We start from the raw sequence: 21,747 nt of genomic DNA on the forward strand, positions 1-21,747 counted from the left end.
GTTAGAAAAAGTAACATACACCTTTTCTGATGATAAAAGGGCAAATTATATCATGGGGCAAATTATATCATGGGCTGGATCTACCTTGTATTGTAGACCCTAATTCAAAAATAACCTTCAAATTTTATGTGTTTGACACATTCTGCAACGGCAAATGAAAGTTTATATATCTATCTCTATCATATTATGTGTCAGCAATTATCAAGTTATTTGTTTACATGTACAAAAACGGTTAACTGTAGGTATAAAATATGTTAAGTGAATGTACATAATTTTTGTATCAAGATCCACAATGCAATATAAACCATGGTTCATGGATAAGAATTGTGATAAAGGGTGTTGACTCTGGATAGGAGCAAGAAACATCATCAAATTTATCCATCCCTACCTGTATCTACCTGATTCTTAGTTCTGAAGCTATCACTTTCATATACAGTGCATAAAACAAGAAGAAATATCAGAGCCACATTGACATTTGTATCATGTCCGTAGTTATTTAGCCTCACATTTTAAAACAGACAAATCCGGCAGGAAGAGGCATTTCTTGTAAATTGAACATGACATAAATGCCAGAGTTTCACAAGGGAGGCCTTTAATTGCATCGTGTGATAGGAAGGACTGCTCTATCAGTGTATCCCATCCTCATAATTCTGCTTTGGACTCATCATCTCGAGTGTGCTCAACAAAAGATGCATATGCCCTGATTATTGACTCGTAAACACGAATTCCCTTCAAATATTCATCCTTGTTCAAAAACTGAAGAATTTCAAACACTACTAATTAGAATTGGTTATACATTCAAAAAGAAACCAGAATGTGTATATATATGTATTCATTTCAGTGGTTGACTGCAACCTGTTCTCACCCAAATCTTTGCACTTATTCTCTCTTAGGTGTCATACTTCTATCCTATTAGGCCATTGTATCTTTTGTAACACATTACGGTTAAAGAGAAGACAAGTGCAGAGAGAGAAGTTTTCATCTCAAAGTACTTTGGCTATGTTTGGCATGCCTAGTTGAAAGCTAAAAAAACTAGTAGCTAATAAGCTAACTAATTGAAATTAAAGTGTTTGGTAAAATTAATTGCTGAATTAGTTGATAAATATAAAAAGACATAAAAGGATAAATTAAGATATTAAGATTTTGATTAATGAATGATAGTGCCAATGCGTCATTTTTGTAAATTAATAAGCTTGAAATGCTACTTGCGTTTAAAATACGCTACTCCCCATGTTTTACCAAAAATGGTAGGCTTAAAATAAGTTATAAACTCTAAAATAAGCTCTACCAAACACAGCCTTTGTCTTACATAATTGCAGAAAAGAAGATTGCTTGATATTAAGATGGCAGTAATAAAAGGTAAGAGAAAATGTATACTTATGAAAACAATAAGAATGTGCATCAGAATAGATCTTCTGAGACAAAGACTATTGTATATAGAAACTAAAGTGCTAACCTCATTGTGATCATGAAGGAGAATGGGAGTGTTTGCCATAGGAGAAAAGCCAATAGCTGGCAAACCTATCTCTCTAAAGTAGCGGGCATCTGTTGAGGCAGGAAATATTTCTGGCTTTCCTAGTTTCCCATTTGCATCCTTGACAGCTTCCTCTAATAAGGCCCACCAAATATTAGAACTATCAGGAGACGTAAGTGCTGGTCTTCCAAACTTATCATATATGGATGCCTTAGCCTTGAACTGTCCAAGCTACAACAATGATCAGAACAATTGCAATTTTCGGAAGCAACATGTTTCTACATATATGTGACAATGATGCAGGAAATTTCAGTTAAGCAGATGGACAAAACAAGTTCCAAAACACTGAAAAATGGGGTCCTCGCAGCCATTTGCAAAAAACAAGGCTCCATTTGGGTACAATAGGATGCAAAAGCAGACATTGGAACATAAAGGGATCAAAGGAACTGAATTTCTTTAATGAAAATATGTAGAGAAAATGCTATATTTATATATACAAGACAAGATACAAGTCAGGCTAAGCCCAATATTAAAACCCTAGCATACTTTCCAGCCTCATCAATAAAAGCACAGGAAAACAACAACAACAACACACACACACACAAATTTTTATTTAAAAAAAAAGAAAAAAAGAAAAAAAGAACAGCTCAATTTTGATTACTTCAATTCATATTCTTTCTACACATTGACATGAGCAAAGAAGAACCACAACTTCAAGCATTATCAAGACACACCCTTGTGAACTGCACCATTGATGTATAATGTCACAAATTTCCTTCTTACCTTAAAGGTCATGTTGCGTGAAGCAGGTGCCCATTCCTCAATAATTCGTCTCTCCAATGAGGTTTGATCAGCAGTTGGTGGAACTCGAATATCAAAGCCTGCTTCTGCTTCAGACGGCTGCAAGTTCATGACAAAGCCCTGAGAAGATGAAAAGAATCCACAAAATCAGTAACAAATATGATGATATCAAATATATGGCTAATCAAATCTATGGTAACCACTACTCATTATATCTTAATCATCATTTAAGCTACAACAATTAAAGTATGAACCAATGAACTAAAGATGAGTTTCAGCATTGCAGATGCAAATCAGGTCAATTGGTGAATCCACTTCCAGGTAGCTGAGACCATCCAATAAAATTAAAAAGAAACACATAAAATTGAAACAGGATTAGTTTGAATCACGAAATCAGCAGATGAAGGAAGAGGATCGATGTGGTCGTCTTCCATACAAATTTTAGGCTATGTTTGGTTCGAACATGGGAATGGGAATCAAATACTTGGTTGGTAGAATGGTAGTAGGATGGAATTGAAATGATTACCAATATTAATGTTTGGTTATGTATGACCCTATAATCGGAATAAAGGTTTTGAAAATACAAAAACAAAAAATCAAGGCAATTGAAGTGGTTATGAAGTTAGTAGGCAATGCAGTGAGGAAGTCAGTGAAGTGAGGAGAGATGAGTGAAAGAGGCAAAGAAATGAGGAGGGATAAAGCTGAATTAATGGAATGATACCTGATTTAAATTAGGTAATAGATTTTGTAATTACAGGGGTAATCAAATCCTATAACTGTGTTTTAAAAAGTTGTCAATCAAACATTGTTTATGACTTTCATTCGCAGTGTCTAACCCCACGAAGCAAACACACTTGTACTTTAAAAGTTGTCAACCAAACAAACTTTCATTCTCATCCCTAGTGTCTAACCCCATGAACCAAACACACCCTTAATATGCATTGCACATGTACAACAACCAGACACTAACCACTTCAGTAGTAGTAGATAAACAGATACAAGAAAAAGTATGCCTTGCCTATTGCAGTGCCTAGCAAATAGCAATATATAAATAGAGCTTGAAATTTGAGGTTGTTGGGGGTTAAGAAAAGAGCAAATACCGTAGGGGAAGGGGTGCCAGCTTTCAAAGACACCATATTAACAGAAATGACTTCTCCTTCAGCCTTGAGGCCAGCCTTGACTAAGTCAAACTGAGCAGCCCTGAACCTCCTTATACTTTCAATACTCTTAAAAAGATTCTCCATGGCAGAATTATCATAGAGCTTGGCACCGTGTCCAGGGGCCCCAACTGCCTTGATAATCAACCACCAAGGGGACCTCTCACCGTAGAAGGCGCGATAGTTATCCGTGGGGGAAGCCAACCCCTCGTCGAGCACAATCCCGACGTTCATCTTCGAAAAGATATCAGAATGTGCAAAGCTCTCAGCGCCGTCGTGGCCACCGATTTCCTCATCGGGGACGAAGGAGAGGTAGACGGAGCGGATAGGCTGGAATCCAGAAGCCTTGAGGCTGCGAATCGCTTCCAAGTACTGGAGGCCGACGCATTTCATGTCCTGGGAGCCCCTGGCGTAGATGTTACCGGTTGCGCTATCGATTTGGGCGCCAAAAGGCGGGTGCGACCACTTGTGAGGCTCGGAAGGGACGACGTCGGTGTGGGAATTGAGGAGGATAGTGGGGAGGGTGGAGTCCTTGCCAGGCCACTTGAGGATAACCACAGGCTTCCCCTTCACGAATTCTACAATCTGAGTTTCCAGGGATAGGGATTTCGCCTGAGAGATTATGAAATCCGCCGCTTCTCCGTACCTTGGCTCGGGTTGGGCGGTGTCGATTCGGAGGTATGCCTGGAATCTCGATATGATTTCCGCCGCCGCCGAAAATTCACTTGCCGCCGCCGTGCCTATCAAACAGAGAAAGCAGGATCGATCGAGCTCGCTCCGAATTTCATAGAAACGAAAAAGGAAAATTATTATAGGGGATTTGATTACCTGATAATAATGTTAAAACCGGAAGAAGTAGAAGAAGAATTGAAGCAGCATAGCCGCCGAATCTCCTCCTCATTTTCGCTCTATTTCTGGAGTTTGTGTTCCTCTCACTACACTGCAAGATTGCTTCTCCCACTCAAGTCGAGTGTGCTGACTGCTGAATGCTGAAGCATGGTTGTCGTCTTGTAGACATAATTGACCGCGCTCCTGGCCACGACAAATTACTCTCACCAAGTGTTCAATTTTATTTTTTTTTAATGAATAAAAGTCACGGCACACACCTTTTATTAAGCAATCAAAGCATGACATACTATTATAAATAAGAAATGGGAGTAGAAAATGAGAATACATGTTAAATTACTCTTTAAAAAATGGTGGCATCTTTACTCTTTTTCTGTTATGAATAGTCCCTTAGCTTTTAGTGAGAGTTACTTATCAAATAGTCTCACGACTATGTTGGTTTCACCAATATGGTCCATGTTTTCTTTTTTCTTTTTTTTTTTCCTTTTTTCTTTTTGAAACCAAAACAACACAAATTTCATTAGCTAATCAAGTCTTTATAGAATGCATTAGAAATAAAAGACGAGCCAGTATCACATCAAAATCGACTCCGAACAACTAAACTAGCATCCCTAGCTAATAAGTGCGCCACAATATTAGTCGAACACTATACAAAACAAAGGAAAATATTTGAACACATGGATAAACTCATAGTAATATCACGCATGAGCAATCTATATGGGCACAAATTTAAACGTTGCATATTTGTAATAATCTGTTGGGCATATGTTTCCACAATTAAATTATCATAGTTATGATCTTCCAACCAATTTATATATGGTCCATGTCTTTTAGAATTGTACAATTAACTGAATTAAGTCCTTTGACTATCAAATTCTTACCTATTTTAGTCTTCCTGTGAGATGACATATTTTGAAGGATATAATTGGAACATCATTATTACAAAAGATAAAGAATACTTCACAACTTGGTTCCTCTATCCTTAACATTTGCAAAAATTTAGCTATTTTAAACATCTACGCATTTCTCTCGTAATATTACTAAAATCAAAAAGGAAGATCAGTAAAATTGAAAATGGTTTTGTCAAACAAGAAACTAAAAGAAGGAAATGTTAGGACTTGTGAGTGCTAAATTGTAGGCAGCATAACAAATTTCAAGAGGAAACCCAAATCCTAAATTTGAGGAATCATTTAAAAGCGTTTTGAAATTTATTTCTTAGAAGCCCAAATTCTCTAAAAGAGAAAAGTGCAGGGAATAGGTGCAATCTTTACTAGAAATTTCTAGTAGTATTGTAGGAGTTGGGGGAGAGAGTGGAAGTGGAGATGTGAAGGGGGGAAAAGAGGGAGGTGGGTCAGATGAGAGTTATATGAGAAAGTGGCGGTACTTTAGGCATCATGGTTGGTGTGGGCGTCGATATTTACAAGTTAAGGCAAATTTGATGAACGTTAACCTTATTCGGTGATGAAATAAACAATATTCGATTTTCTCTATTGCCGTCCTTGCACAGCTAGCTATAACCTCTTAAAAGAATTCTATTGAGCCCGTGAACAGAGATGCACAACTTTAGATAAAAATTTGGATCAAAGAGTGATATACCGTCGACAGTNAAATTATTATAGGGGATTTGATTACCTGATAATAATGTTAAAACCGGAAGAAGTAGAAGAAGAATTGAAGCAGCATAGCCGCCGAATCTCCTCCTCATTTTCGCTCTATTTCTGGAGTTTGTGTTCCTCTCACTACACTGCAAGATTGCTTCTCCCACTCAAGTCGAGTGTGCTGACTGCTGAATGCTGAAGCATGGTTGTCGTCTTGTAGACATAATTGACCGCGCTCCTGGCCACGACAAATTACTCTCACCAAGTGTTCAATTTTATTTTTTTTTAATGAATAAAAGTCACGGCACACACCTTTTATTAAGCAATCAAAGCATGACATACTATTATAAATAAGAAATGGGAGTAGAAAATGAGAATACATGTTAAATTACTCTTTAAAAAATGGTGGCATCTTTACTCTTTTTCTGTTATGAATAGTCCCTTAGCTTTTAGTGAGAGTTACTTATCAAATAGTCTCACGACTATGTTGGTTTCACCAATATGGTCCATGTTTTCTTTTTTCTTTTTTTTTTTCCTTTTTTCTTTTTGAAACCAAAACAACACAAATTTCATTAGCTAATCAAGTCTTTATAGAATGCATTAGAAATAAAAGACGAGCCAGTATCACATCAAAATCGACTCCGAACAACTAAACTAGCATCCCTAGCTAATAAGTGCGCCACAATATTAGTCGAACACTATACAAAACAAAGGAAAATATTTGAACACATGGATAAACTCATAGTAATATCACGCATGAGCAATCTATATGGGCACAAATTTAAACGTTGCATATTTGTAATAATCTGTTGGGCATATGTTTCCACAATTAAATTATCATAGTTATGATCTTCCAACCAATTTATATATGGTCCATGTCTTTTAGAATTGTACAATTAACTGAATTAAGTCCTTTGACTATCAAATTCTTACCTATTTTAGTCTTCCTGTGAGATGACATATTTTGAAGGATATAATTGGAACATCATTATTACAAAAGATAAAGAATACTTCACAACTTGGTTCCTCTATCCTTAACATTTGCAAAAATTTAGCTATTTTAAACATCTACGCATTTCTCTCGTAATATTACTAAAATCAAAAAGGAAGATCAGTAAAATTGAAAATGGTTTTGTCAAACAAGAAACTAAAAGAAGGAAATGTTAGGACTTGTGAGTGCTAAATTGTAGGCAGCATAACAAATTTCAAGAGGAAACCCAAATCCTAAATTTGAGGAATCATTTAAAAGCGTTTTGAAATTTATTTCTTAGAAGCCCAAATTCTCTAAAAGAGAAAAGTGCAGGGAATAGGTGCAATCTTTACTAGAAATTTCTAGTAGTATTGTAGGAGTTGGGGGAGAGAGTGGAAGTGGAGATGTGAAGGGGGGAAAAGAGGGAGGTGGGTCAGATGAGAGTTATATGAGAAAGTGGCGGTACTTTAGGCATCATGGTTGGTGTGGGCGTCGATATTTACAAGTTAAGGCAAATTTGATGAACGTTAACCTTATTCGGTGATGAAATAAACAATATTCGATTTTCTCTATTGCCGTCCTTGCACAGCTAGCTATAACCTCTTAAAAGAATTCTATTGAGCCCGTGAACAGAGATGCACAACTTTAGATAAAAATTTGGATCAAAGAGTGATATACCGTCGACAGTGATAGAGGCGCTCTAAATTTTGCAAATCAAAATGTTGTAGTGAGGGAAGAGGGTTTATAATAATGGGGAGGAGAAATTTTGGAGGTCGGAGAAAGCGAGAACGTGGATAGGGACGATGTGGCAATTGAGAGAGGTGACATAATCAACGCATCAAGACTCAAGAGCCATAAAGAGTGAAAGTGGGGCGGACATCTATTATGGAGGAACTTGAGTTAATGGTGGCGTTGGCGTTGTAAGCAGTTGTTGGGCTTGAAGGTCAAAAGTAGTGATGACATTGCAAAAGAGATTGTAGCTATTGGACTTTAGGACTTTGCAGATTGCTACTAGCTCTTGCGAAGTACCAAAATCGACATCATCCATAGGGAAAGCGACAACAATAGTGGCAAGGAAGAAGAGTATCAGAGTAGGTTCATAAAATAATTATTTTGTAAAAATTAAAAGTCGAGGACAAAAATTGATTCGAAGGACCATTTCTGGAATCAACTCTTTTGGTAATTTACACTACTTTAATGACTCTTGGACATTTGCTTCAGGGTAGCATTCATTTGTAAATATATTCTTTTTTTTTTTTTGAATAAATATATTCTTTTTAAGTACCCCAACATCATACCATGTATACGTGGATTTATGCAGGTACCGAGGTATTAATAAGGAAAATACTATTTAGATTCCCAAGTTCTACTCCCTACTTTTACTCTCTCACACAACTTTTACTCTCTCACACAAAAGTTTGATGTTAGACACTTTTCTGGAGACTCACAGAATGAAGATAACTTATCATATCTTGCCACATCAGTGAATATAAAATGGGAGTCTATGTAATAGAACTCTATTAATAATGCCTGGTGATGGGCATATTGATTTGCCGACAAATGTGGTCCTTAGCCGACTAGGGTCACAAGGCAAGGTTTACAGTGCACACCCCTCGGGTAGTGACTTCACTTAATTAAGTTATAATACACATGGCCTATGACCTTATAAACTTATATGTTTTCTCTTATATTTTCAAGGTGAGACTCTTAAAAGTTTTAACATTTGTACTTATGTTGCATTATACTTTCATGGATTTATTCATTTATCTTAAGTTTTCCATTCTCTAGAAGTTTTGACTAATTTGCCATCTGCAATAAAATGAGGTTGAATGAAAAACATTATGAACTCAGTGTAGACAGACATGTTGGGTTCAGGGCTCAGGCTAACCATTTCTCAAATTTGCTTCCTTCCATTTGCACTGCACTGCTTTATCACTGAATTCATCCCTTCCCTGGTGCTTCTGCAACTACCTTTACCCTTAAACTGTAACTGCAAAAGGTTATGCATGCAACTATCAACTTGGACAAATTTAAATTGGTGAAGATGAATCAGAAATAAGTCATGATTTAACCACCTATGAGGGAGTCCCAAAATTGTCAAACAATATAATACTCCTTTCTGAAGGAACATGCATGAGTACAACATCATATGATCAAACTTTGTGATACTTGTATTTCTGCCCTATATTAAATCTACTTAATCTACTGCCCACTCCTTCTCGCACCAGCATTCTCACTGCCTCGGCCCCTTCTTTCAGTGCTTCATCCACCTGTTACAATATGCCCCGCCCAAAGGATTATATTTCAACTAAAACTGGCTTATGTTTAATGCCTAATGAAAGCAGAAAGCCCAGCATAAAGGTAGTTGATGTTCATGCTTACCTGTTTCCGCTCTGTTTCACTGAATTTCTGGAGAAGAAAAGCCTTCATATCCATTGCTCCGGGTGGGTTTCCTATTCCTTCACATGTATGTATGTTTTCAGAGATTCGGTGTCTAGTAGTTACTCCGTAGTTTATATTACTGCCCATATGGTTAAAGATAGTCATGCAGACTGACCTATGCAAAGTCGTGGAAATTGATGGCAACCATCCAGATGTTCCATTACACTTTTCACCCTATCATTCAAAGAAAACAGTGTTCGTACTTCTTAACAGCTCGCACTGGCTATGCATCCTAATTATTAACCGGTAAAGTGAATATAATATACGGGTGCAGCAGATTTAACCAAAGAATGGATTGGGAAAATATCACCCATATACAGATGCAGTAGATTTAATCACACAATTATTTGGGAAATATCACACATTCACACTACATATCTTTCTGTATCTATTTGTGTCTGCAACAGATTTACCAAACAAAAACAAAGATGTTTGCAACGAATAAGGAGTGTTCCAGATTTAACAACTCTTTTCTAAGCAATATGCAAGAACAATACCCGTTATGATGGCCATGTCCTCGCTTGGGCTTAAGCCTCAAAACACCATTTGGTAAACTCATCTCGTCGTGAACCTAAAAGGAGAGAGAATTCCAGCAAATTTATAAAATGCAATGCAGAAATTCATTTATAGCAATATTTAATTATCTTGATTGAGAACCTCCACACTCCAAACAATCAATTTGACAATATGGAAAGAACTTGTACAGTCATACCAGTAGGATATGTCGCAAGGGTACTTGATAATATGCAGCAAGTTGTCCAACCTTGTCAAATACAAAATACAAAATAATATTTATACCAAATGCATTAAAAAAAAATTATGCAATCTAATGACACCAACTGAGGGCATAAAACTTAAATTTTCATACATAAACACCAGATGGATGGGAAAAACAGAATGAAAAAAATAAAATGTATTTAATCTGTACATATGCATGTAATCTATATNCTTAATCTACTGCCCACTCCTTCTCGCACCAGCATTCTCACTGCCTCGGCCCCTTCTTTCAGTGCTTCATCCACCTGTTACAATATGCCCCGCCCAAAGGATTATATTTCAACTAAAACTGGCTTATGTTTAATGCCTAATGAAAGCAGAAAGCCCAGCATAAAGGTAGTTGATGTTCATGCTTACCTGTTTCCGCTCTGTTTCACTGAATTTCTGGAGAAGAAAAGCCTTCATATCCATTGCTCCGGGTGGGTTTCCTATTCCTTCACATGTATGTATGTTTTCAGAGATTCGGTGTCTAGTAGTTACTCCGTAGTTTATATTACTGCCCATATGGTTAAAGATAGTCATGCAGACTGACCTATGCAAAGTCGTGGAAATTGATGGCAACCATCCAGATGTTCCATTACACTTTTCACCCTATCATTCAAAGAAAACAGTGTTCGTACTTCTTAACAGCTCGCACTGGCTATGCATCCTAATTATTAACCGGTAAAGTGAATATAATATACGGGTGCAGCAGATTTAACCAAAGAATGGATTGGGAAAATATCACCCATATACAGATGCAGTAGATTTAATCACACAATTATTTGGGAAATATCACACATTCACACTACATATCTTTCTGTATCTATTTGTGTCTGCAACAGATTTACCAAACAAAAACAAAGATGTTTGCAACGAATAAGGAGTGTTCCAGATTTAACAACTCTTTTCTAAGCAATATGCAAGAACAATACCCGTTATGATGGCCATGTCCTCGCTTGGGCTTAAGCCTCAAAACACCATTTGGTAAACTCATCTCGTCGTGAACCTAAAAGGAGAGAGAATTCCAGCAAATTTATAAAATGCAATGCAGAAATTCATTTATAGCAATATTTAATTATCTTGATTGAGAACCTCCACACTCCAAACAATCAATTTGACAATATGGAAAGAACTTGTACAGTCATACCAGTAGGATATGTCGCAAGGGTACTTGATAATATGCAGCAAGTTGTCCAACCTTGTCAAATACAAAATACAAAATAATATTTATACCAAATGCATTAAAAAAAAATTATGCAATCTAATGACACCAACTGAGGGCATAAAACTTAAATTTTCATACATAAACACCAGATGGATGGGAAAAACAGAATGAAAAAAATAAAATGTATTTAATCTGTACATATGCATGTAATCTATATGTGAGGTGCCAACTGCTTGAATGCAGCAACCTAAGAGGGAAAATATGGGCTGTAGTGGTGCTAGAAGCTGTTAAGCAAGAAGTTCACATCCATTAATCACAGCAATTTAAGAAATAAAATATGTACATGGAAGAACAGTAATGGTGCTAGAAGCTATGGAGCAAGAAGTTCACATCCATGAATCACTCAGTTTAAACAGACCATGAGATCATTATTCTAAAATAATATTATTTTAATAGTTCTTCTTTGTAAAGTACTACTAGAAAACAAATACACACTGGAGTTTAATTTATAAAAAGGATGGCTGCTGAGAACAAACCGATTCTCCACTGAAATTCATATAAGTCTGGGGCTTTGCTAATACCACTGGCACCTCTCCAATAGAACCTGTACGAATTGCACAGAAAACTAAATAAATAAACTTCAATGCTCATACAACAACTAGGAAAACTAAATAAATAAACTTCAATGCTCATACAACAACTAGGGCATGATGTAATTAAGGGGGAAAGGCAACTAAATAATCACCTATTCCAATCAATGCTTTTGACTGTATTGTGTTCAACAAAACTATTCCAATCAATGCTTTTGACTGTATTGTGTTCAACAAAATGCCCTCTTCTTGAGAAATCTGATCAATCATTTCAAAACCAACCTACTACCAAAGCCACATCAGTTTAACATGAATATATATGACTTTCAAGAAATGTTTAAAAAATGCTACCAGAATTGAAGAAAATGGAACTATACAAACTAGATTATCACATGGTGAATGCATTTACATTGTGCCGCGTTCCATGGTACTTGTTTCCAGGGTTCCCCAGTCCTGCGACCAACCATGGAGTGTACTCAACTTTGGCTCCATTAGGCTCTGGCAGTGAAGCTGATGCTCTAATCCTCAAAGGAGCTAAATGTCTTGGATGAGAACAGGGGCATCTTGGATAGGGTACCGTGCAACTTTTAGCAGGAGATAAAGAATACAACATTGACCTAAAATTCAAGAAAAGTAAAGAATAAACAAAAATATCAGTATTTACCAAAATGTCTAGTTTAAACACAAAAATCTATTCACCCCACTCAACATAGCCAAGAGAAAGATGTTTTACGAAATTGAATGGGAATTAAATTTAATAACTTTACAAATCTATAACTAGGAGTATATGAACCCTTATCAGTTCCAAAAAGCCTTTCTTAAAACAAGCCAGACAATAATAACTGTCATGATAAGAGAACTGACAAATTAAGAGAAACAAAACCTTCTTTTTGCTTTCTTTAAACAATGCCTATTACACCAACTGAACCAGTGTCAAAGATTAAGTAACAAATTTTGTATGTGAAAAGTTCTAAAGTAATAATTGGCATATGTGTCGATCATACTCATATACTTATATATGCATCTCATACATTATTGGACAGATTATAATTACAAATCAAAATCAATAATAATCAGCACAATTATGTATGGCATATAAAATGATATGGTTCTCTTTATAACTTTGGCCCCTGCCTGTGCCTTCCTTATATTACGAAAGAGGATAGCATTTTATAAAATTTATCGGATTTTAAAAGCTATCGTTCAGCAGGTAACTGTTTTACCACTTGGGATTCCAATTGTCACCCCACAATCACAACCTGAATCTCATATTCATATTTGCATTGGCTAACTACTGAAAAATGTAAATAACTATTACGGAGTATAATTTAGTGACCAAAAATGTAAATAATTTTCTCCAAACATGACCCTGAAGCCATCCTCATTGGAAATAACAAAAATTTTACAATAGAATAGAAAAACTTACATGAAAGTCGAGGACGAGCAAGGACAAGGCAGGCGGTCGTCTCTGAAGCCTCTTATCTCTCTGCCTATCACCGACGAGTGATAAGAAGAGCAGTGAAGGATTGGATTGGGCGAATCCTGAGTGAGCGGGAGACGCGACGGAGTAAGGAAGACCGAGCGGCAATTGCCTATTCCTGTTTCCTAACAGTGTAGCTGTGTAAGGATAGACTCATACCCCCCTATCTACGTCCTCTTGCCCTTGCACCATTTTAGTAAATGCGAAATTGACCAAAAATGCCATAAAAATTAAATTTAAAAAAAAAAAAAAAAAACATTACTCTAAGTCTTTTTAATTGAATCAACATATAATATGTGACAGAGAAAATCATATTCTTTATTCAAGTATTTATGTGAGATCATGATTCGTAAAATGAGTAGTTGAGTATTATTGACTTTTTAATTTTTTCATATGTTAGTTTTGATTTAAAAAAAAAAAATTATACAATAGGATAGTTTAAACTTTTTGTTCCATAATCTCTTATCGAATATTAACCATCATTGTTATCGGAAGATCAAAATACCACTCTTTCTATAAACATATTGATAACAAATACGGAGTACTATTTTTTTCATCACTTCAAAAGATTCAAAAAGTAGTAAATCAGCTATCAACCAAATCATTCTTTAAGTTATATCAGGAATTGTCCCATAAGAAAAAATGTATAGGATTTACTTATCAAAACCTACTACTAGCACAACAACAACAGCAAACACCTTATTTCCAGGGCAACAACCAACAGGTGCATTATTACAGAATTCTATCTATTTACACAAAATCTTTTAACAGAGTTAGCTGGATGGCTTTGCACCAAGTATTTTCGAAAGCTCCTTTATCAGAGGCTTCTCTTTATAGTCTTCTCCCCTTTCCAAATGCCATTTCTTCGACGTGTCTTCCGCCTGAAACACAGGTCAGTTTTAGTTTCACAGCAAGCTGAATGGTTAAGATTATGCATTTCACAATGATTTTGGCCAAAACTGTTCTTATTTGGCTTACCCAAGTTCTGAAGGGACTCAGTTGCTCCTTGAGTGCTTCAAATCTCGGATGAATAATGTCTTTCCCTTTGGTCCGTATATCATCAGCCTGTTCAAAGAACACAATGATATATCACTCAAAAATTACAACGGGGCATTGCAAAGTGATCCATGAAACCCCGTGTAGACACAAACCATCCTGCCCATCCATTTTCACTTTTATCATTGACAAGTTCACCTAATTAAATACCATTGTTTGATTTGATTTAAACTATCACAACTCGGACTCTGAACGGCTTTTAACTTGTTTCACATTTTCCATGTCTCAGCAAAATGGTACTAAAGATGAAAAGTGTGTTTCGGGAATCATAATGCAAGCAATATATTGTCCATATCTCATGCTTAACAAATTGAGAGAAAATATTCTCGCTTCTGATTTTACTTTCTACTTCCCTGGCATGTACCACTAGTTACATCACTATAATTTTTACTGTTTTACTGATACCCAAGGCAACATCTATGAGGATTTTGGGTAGGCGAGATGGATTTTATGCTTACATTTTGCAGTTCCAGCTTTGAGGCTGCCAATCCAAATGCCAAGGTGGCACCCCCGAATACAATAGCAGTAGCAGCAGCAAATGCCTTGGCAACTACAAAGAACAACAACATTAATTTTACACCAAATGACAGCAATTATGAGTTATGTTGATTCACAAAATAGAAAGCAAATTATAGTTTTGCAATAATAGTGGTAGTAACTTTTTTTTTGGACCACTAGGAGGGGGTAACCCAGACAACGCTTAGTTTCGTCTCTCAAAGATTCTTCTTAGTCGAGGGATCCCAGACTTGTCATTCTCAATAGCTTGTCCCAAATCCAGTGTAGGCTCATTCCATTCCAGCCATTTCATTGGCTGAGAAACCGCTTTGTTTTGCACATACATATTAGATCACAAGTAATGAGCACATTTTAAAATCTTCTGCTAAATATTAAGTTTATTTATTAAATATAATGTGTATTTACCAAAGTTGTAGTCTGAATTTACCAATCATGGACCATATACCATGCTTTCAACAGGAACATCCATATAGAGGTTGACTTAACTTAGACAAATGAATAATTGGCACCTTTATTGGACTTAAATTAGAAGGTGGCAGTTGGCCACTGGTAAGGCACCATCCAAAGCCAAATTTCAAAGACCTGTAGAACTCTGATCTACCACATAAAAAGTAAGCATAGTGCATTCACAGGATGTAGGATTCTACAGCAAGATGCTATCAACGAAATTTGAGGAAAATGAAAAAGCAACTAGAAATGTTTCGGTTCTTTATTAAGGGAAAATTGCATTTTTCGTCGCTAAGTTATAGAGTAATTGTAGGATTCGTCTTTACTTATTGGTCATGCTCACTTCTCGTCTCTAAACTATAACCGACGTTGCAAATTTCATTCTTTTCTAACAAAATATTATGAACGAAATTTGCAACTTCAATTATAGCTTAGGAACAAGAAGTGGGCATGACCTATTAGAAAAATGATGAAATTTGCAACGCCAATTATAGCTTAGGGACATAAGTGAGCACGACCAACAAGTAGAGACGAATCCTAAAATTACCCTATAATAACTCATGTACGAAAAGTGCAATTTCCCCTTATATAAATAAAGAGTTGCAGTAAGTCCTATATTCATTAACTACTAGTCCATATAAGACAAGTAAGCAACAATCATGCATCAATGAGAATATTAGCAAACCATATTTATGGGGAAAAAGAAAAAGGGAATGATCCAATCTTACTTTGAGATAACCCTACAGCTGCAGCCTTCAACTTCTCAGGATTAACAGGGGTATATCTGTCACGTCGCAACTCATTTGCAGTGGAGGCTTGCAATGAGTTCTCAGAATAAGGCAACTGCCATCTAGAAAAATACATACAAGGAATTTATTTATAAATGAAGATAAAGACAAAATCTGGAGTTGCTTTTAAGAGAAATGCTTTCTAAACATATGAGAAATAATAGCATTCAATTTTAATTGTTAAAGATATAACAGACTAGTCGCAATATATTATATATCCACCCGTCCTAAACTAGCTAAGACTTAAAGAGGATTATGTTGTTTCTGAGATTCATCTGAACAAGTGAACAAGCAGAGATCACTCACTCCCTAAAATTCAAGGAACAAAAGTTGTCTTCAAATTGTTAAGGAAATTGAAGAGAAAAAGAAAAGAAGAAAAACCTTTTAGGTCCAAAGGAGACTTGAGGTAGAGAAACATAAGCTTTGAGAGGGTTAAGAGCATGAGAGGGCACAGAAGAAGCGGAATTGGGGTCAGTTCTGATCACCCATTTGGTAGCTGCGGTGAGAGACGAATCTGAAGCGGTTGTTGCAGACTTGGGAGATTGGAAGATCTCGGGCGGCAGTGAATGTCTTAAAACCTCCGGCAGAACATCGGCGGCGTCGGATTCTTCGGTCCGGGCGATAGAACTAGCGGCGGTGGGCAATGAAGAAGGAGATTTCCTCTGGGCGAGACGAGTGACGGCGTGTTTGGATTCTTGCAAGAAATACGCGCCCTCTGTTCCTGCCAATCTTCCCGCAAGAAAGCTCATTTTCACTCTCTCTCTCTCTCTCTCTCTTCCTATAATTTCTTCTGTTTATCTTTTTTGACTGCTGCGCTGTTCAAATTCATATATGACGAGTTTATATAGCTCTGAGGAAAGAAATGAGAATTGAGAAATCCTCAATAGCCAAGCTTTTTTTGGTTTTTTTTTTCAACTTTGTGACTATATTTTAAACTGCATAAGCTGAATTCAGCACTTACGTGTATCAATTATTTCACCGTCAAACTTTTAAAAAATAAAAATAAGAATAAAAATAAAATGTAAATTACTTAGGGGTTTGGTTAGGAAGAAGGAATTAGGAGATAAAAGAATTGCAATTCGATGAGAAAAGAATAGAATAAAGTAGGAATTCAAATTACATTGTTTGGTATAGTTGAATATAATTATTGGGAATAAAAAGGGAAGAAATATAAAAACTACAATGTCCTTGTGTAATAATAATAATAACAATATGTTACGTTATCATGAAGTAACAAAGCGGATAAAGTCAGAACCAAACGAGTACATTGCTCAGCGACATGTCAACTGTGCCATAACAATGATGAAACTGCCATGCATCTGTTTACAGATTGCGATTATGCTAGAGCTGTTTGGAGTCAGAGTGGATTGCTATTAATTGCTCGGGGAGTGGCCTCCTTTTCTAATTGGTTAGATCTTCAAATCACATCCTTGGACAAAGATAGTTGTGGCTTGCTACTGATGCTCTGTTGGAAGATTTGGCTAGTCCGAAATGACAAGGTTTGGAATGGTAAATTGATGTCACCCAGCAGTCTAGTAGAAGGTGCAAGAAGGTATCTTCCGGACTGGGTGAATACGGTTAAGGGTGATTCCGCCTCATCAAGCGCCAGGAACTCACCAGTTTGTAAGTGGAATTTACCATCTCCAGGTTTCTATAAGTTGAACACGGACACTCCAGTTTGTAAGTGGAATTTACCATCTCCAGGCTTCTATAAGTTGAACACGGACGCTACAGTTTTCACTCTCAACATAAACATGGGCTATGGATGGGTCCTCAAAAATGATACCGGTCAGTTTATTGCAGCGGAGTGCATACCAGACAACGACGTCTTCACACCAATGGAAGCGGAAGCAATGGCTATTAGGGAGGCAGGCGGCGTCTTCACACCAATGGAAGCGGAAGCAATGGCTATTAGGGAGGCAGGTTATTCAAAGTCTAAAGCGCGACGACTCTTCTTGCAATCTTTTCCTTCTTGATATTAAAGATTTGCTACGTGTAGTTGCCCATAGACCATAGTTTAGTTAGGGAAGGTTGTTCTATGACTGTGCTTTAGGAGTGGACTTCTAACCCTCCTTTTAGTGTTAAATGCTTGTACTTTGCTTTCGTTTTTTTTTTTGAAAGGTAAACGTAACTATTCCATTAATTCACAATATAAAACGTTTACATCAATGATCATGAAATGGTAAACCATTTCTTACAGAAAACTTGAATCTTTCATAACCAGAAAGTTATGTTCCTTCAAAGAGCTTAAAACTTCATCAAAGATCTGGGTCTTCGTCATCATTCTTTTTTGCTCGCCCAGGATAAGATCAACACTTGCCGAAACCAAACTAAACTGCTTTTGTTTTTAATGATATATAGTGCTTGTTACTTGTTAGGGAAAGATAGGCTAGTCTACATTTAGCTGCTGTGTAGCTTACAAGAAAAGAACAGTCAGTCAGAAGTCAGAACCACAAAATCTTGATGCCCAAGTTTGCTTAGTCGACCACTATTCATAGCCTCACTAATAATAATAATAATAATAATAATAATGGTAGAAAAGAACCATGTATGTGATGAATAAATGAAATCAGTTTGCCTGGACTCAGAATATGAACAAAAATAGACTGCTATTTATTACCATCTCATTTTCATGATTTTGATGCAGGGAAAAAAATGCAATTCGTATTGCTGAGAACACAGTACATGCATTATTTTTGACAAAATTCTCTGGAAAATTTCAGCAAACTTCCTCTCAAAAAAGTAATTCAAAAGAAATCTCAGGAACTCCAAATTTCTGCTCTAACCAATAGAGATATAAATGGAGAGCCTCAGTTGGGTTAAAAGCATGAAGTAGAACTAGTACAAATATGATAATATTGCGGTAGAGCACAACTTGTGTGATCTTTCTTTGTCATGGGAAACTACAATCCCATATTCTTCTCAATCTTTTGGATTTGGTTAAGGAATATCCATGTCATCTGCAAAAGCACATGTATGGTTTAGAGTAAGAGAAAATAATCAAAGTGAAATATGCATGGCTAGAGAACTGAGAGTAACATACCATGACATGGGGAGCAATCCTAACACAATACACTGGAAATCCGGTGTAAAATTTCAAAGGTCCTCCCGCCTTCAATGTTTTCATGGCGCAGTCAAAAGAACCAGTATATGGGTATTTTCCTTGAGCATCTGGTTGCATCTTCTGTATTTGTGTTTTGACATAGTCAAATGGTAAACTGCAAGCAGCAGCAAAGAACCCAGAAACACTACTGGCACCTGGAAGGAAGAAAAAATAGGATTTTTAGTCGCAGAAAACCACAAATACGGCTTGTAAAGAAATGACACTGGCAGAACATATTTCTGAGAGGGAGTGTATTTCTTTCTTGTTAATACACATAATTCATAAAGTGGAATATGCAATGTGACTGCAAATTGGTACTCGCATTTGTCCTCCATGCACCACCAACACAAGGTCCTTATCTTACACTCCTCAAACCAGACATCAGCACAATGTAACATGATTTATTTGTATCTCACCTAGGACAGTAGCAGCCTCACCCAAACCAAGGGAATCCCTAAAGAACTCCACACTTTGATCATAAGAGGAAAGCATCCCCATGTTCAGTGCCATTGCTCTCACCACAGTTGGCCCAGCACCCTTCCAGAGGGCTAAAACTCCTTCATCAGCAACAATGCGAGAAAGTGCATGAAAGGCATTTGTGTAGTTACGCCGTTGGGCAGCAGGTAAGGTAGCATCAGCCTGCATACGGATGAGTGCTAAATCAGCTGGACTGCCAACACATGCTCCAATTGCACCAGCAGTCAGCCCACACAACGCCTTCTGATACAAAGGTAGGGGCTTCCCATCATTTGCTTCAATAGCCTTGTTTGTCAAAATTCTATTATGAAAAAGTCACCAAATAAGGCAAAAGTCCAATCTCATTAAAATCTTCAACTTTTTAAGGTCATGTATTGATTAAACCAGTCAAAATAGACAAGTAAAATTATATATTATATGCCATAACAAAAAATTGAAATAATACAAGCCACCCCTTGACATATATGATATATCATGTGCATACATACAGAAGAGAAAGCGAAAAATCACACAAATAAATTTATTGCCCTTGCACCCCAGTCATCAAAGGATATCCTTATTATATGTTCAATTCAATTACTATTAGCATGTTTATCACTAACACTAATTAATTAAAAATATTTTACTTATTAAAATAAAAATAAAAAAAAAAAAAACATTGACACTACAACATCCCCAAGTTGCTGAAATAAAAACTATGTGACCAAATAATGCATTCAGATTCACTTAAAAAAAAAACCAACATAAAAATCTTGAATGTAAAAGAAATAAAGAACTGAAAATTAATGCAAATATAAAGAACTAATGGATGTTAGGTGTAACAGTACAATCAAAGTTAGTACCAGCAAATATCTCTATTAAAGTATTAATTCAATTTGGGATACAGAAAGGTCTAGTTAAAAAACTCAGACATCTCAAAATCATGCTTTGCTGTTTCAGTCTTTGGAATAGGTTATTGACTAAGGTGAAAATAAAGTTTCCACCTAAGTATGCTATTTCAAAGGAATAAAAGAAGCATGATCATGAAATGCCAATAGTATTGGGTGACACCACTATACTATAACTGGAAGTCCAAAAAAGATAAGAAGAAAATGGCATCTTCTCTAAGTGCAATTAGGCAATAGAGGCATTTCATTTAGAAAGGCAGCTCTAATGCTTCTAATATCTCTCCTGATGCTTCTATGCTTCAAATCTCATATTAAAAAGTTCCCAAATTTACATACTACAACCAAAGATAACATTCTTTCAACCATCTTAATGCATCACCAGCAGGTTTAACAAATGTCACCACTAATAAGCTCTTATTTAGCAAATGAAAGGCATGGAATTAGTAAACATGCGTATTAAATATGCATACAAATCACCTGAATGATCCCAGTCTAGCAGTTGTATATGTAGCTTGTCTAAGCAGCCCCGCAGACAAACCCTGCTCCATATGATAATAGTTGTTAGATGGAGGTAAGATACTCTTATAGTGCACAATCTCATATATAACAGTAAAAGTAAGATGGGTTTTAGAGAGATATGCACACCCAAAGTTTTTGAAGACACAGTGAGCATGCCTATATTGCTTTTAGCACAAAGCTTAAAGCAATGCAATTGTTTTCTCACACTAAAGTGAACCAAGAGGGTAAAGAGAGAATATTTGTCATCACACTAAAACAGTGACTATTTCCATTTCAATCCATGTTCATAGCTAAGAGGATAAATAGAATACCATGCATGGAATGTTTCAACAAGCTGTGGTGGTAATAATGACATGTATTTATGTAAACCCCGTATTAAAAAAGTGACAAGCCTATTTTGTACTTAATCAAGCTTACAGTAATGCAAATTGTTTTACAAAACCATAAGAGAACAGGTAACATGTCAATATGTTAAACTGCAAACTGAAAAACAGATCTCAATTCACATTGGTCAAAAAAGTGACAAGCCTATTTTGTACTTAATCAAGTGTTCTTGTTTCTCTAGAAGCTTTTGGTTTTTTCAGTTTCTGCATTTAATTTCATATTTCATAGGGATTCTGTACAAAAGGAAAGGCAGAATTATAATCAGAAAGAAGGGTTGGGGGGGGGGGG

General features: G+C 36.3%; 5 protein-coding genes and 1 long non-coding RNA gene across 7 annotated transcripts in view; 1 reads left to right on the forward strand and 5 right to left on the reverse strand.

Annotated features, from left to right (window-relative positions):
- Window positions 1-245: 245 nt before the first annotated feature.
- LOC116016317 (aminoacylase-1-like) lies at window positions 246-4,422 on the reverse strand. Of its 2 annotated transcripts, none has more exons than XM_031256528.1 (5): window positions 4,261-4,422; window positions 3,376-4,172; window positions 2,258-2,395; window positions 1,457-1,696; window positions 246-756 (listed from the first exon to the last, which is right to left on the reverse strand). In XM_031256528.1, exons 1-5 carry the CDS (start codon window positions 4,331-4,333, stop codon window positions 643-645), a joined length of 1,362 nt encoding a protein of 453 aa, XP_031112388.1. In that variant the 5' UTR covers window positions 4,334-4,422; the 3' UTR covers window positions 246-642. The 2 variants fall into 2 exon arrangements, with proteins under 2 accessions (XP_031112388.1, XP_031112387.1); XM_031256527.1 differs by having other exon boundaries at window positions 1,457-1,705.
- A 4,459-nt stretch (window positions 4,423-8,881) lies between these two features.
- LOC116016320 (chloroplastic group IIB intron splicing facilitator CRS2-B, chloroplastic-like) lies at window positions 8,882-13,431 on the reverse strand. Its single transcript, XM_031256532.1, has 9 exons — window positions 13,229-13,431; window positions 12,212-12,419; window positions 12,000-12,084; window positions 11,749-11,816; window positions 11,195-11,245; window positions 10,980-11,053; window positions 10,598-10,656; window positions 10,423-10,499; window positions 8,882-9,116 (listed from the first exon to the last, which is right to left on the reverse strand). Coding segments are annotated over exons 1-9 (741 nt in total). The 5' UTR covers window positions 13,231-13,431; the 3' UTR covers window positions 8,882-8,999.
- LOC116016321 lies at window positions 9,403-10,142 on the reverse strand. Its single transcript, XR_004097720.1, has 3 exons — window positions 10,001-10,142; window positions 9,786-9,859; window positions 9,403-9,462 (listed from the first exon to the last, which is right to left on the reverse strand). It is a non-coding gene; the product is annotated as an uncharacterized LOC116016321 (long non-coding RNA).
- Window positions 13,432-13,849: 418 nt separating the features above from the next.
- Window positions 13,850-16,923, reverse strand: LOC116016319. The gene is made up of 5 exons (XM_031256530.1): window positions 16,471-16,923; window positions 16,030-16,151; window positions 14,797-14,888; window positions 14,261-14,347; window positions 13,850-14,163 (listed from the first exon to the last, which is right to left on the reverse strand). Exons 1-5 carry the CDS (start codon window positions 16,836-16,838, stop codon window positions 14,056-14,058), a joined length of 777 nt encoding a protein of 258 aa, XP_031112390.1. The 5' UTR covers window positions 16,839-16,923; the 3' UTR covers window positions 13,850-14,055.
- Window positions 16,924-17,402: 479 nt separating this feature from the next.
- LOC116016102 lies at window positions 17,403-18,065 on the forward strand. The gene has a single exon (XM_031256265.1). The coding sequence runs from the start codon at window positions 17,403-17,405 to the stop codon at window positions 18,063-18,065; it is 663 nt and encodes a 220-aa protein (XP_031112125.1).
- Window positions 18,066-18,681: 616 nt separating this feature from the next.
- LOC116016318 (mitochondrial dicarboxylate/tricarboxylate transporter DTC) overlaps window positions 18,682-21,747 on the reverse strand; it is a 5,264-nt gene continuing 2,198 nt past the window's right edge. The window contains exons 3-6 of the mRNA XM_031256529.1: window positions 21,034-21,095; window positions 19,609-19,970; window positions 19,133-19,347; window positions 18,682-19,049 (exon numbers count right to left, since the gene is read on the reverse strand). Of these exons, the coding sequence (XP_031112389.1) occupies window positions 18,993-19,049; window positions 19,133-19,347; window positions 19,609-19,970; window positions 21,034-21,095 (696 nt within the window). The 3' untranslated portion in view covers window positions 18,682-18,992. The remainder of the gene's footprint in view (window positions 19,050-19,132; window positions 19,348-19,608; window positions 19,971-21,033; window positions 21,096-21,747) is intronic.

This window comes from Ipomoea triloba, chromosome 4 (assembly GCF_003576645.1).
Source record: "Ipomoea triloba cultivar NCNSP0323 chromosome 4, ASM357664v1".
Lineage (NCBI taxonomy): Eukaryota > Viridiplantae > Streptophyta > Magnoliopsida > Solanales > Convolvulaceae > Ipomoea > Ipomoea triloba.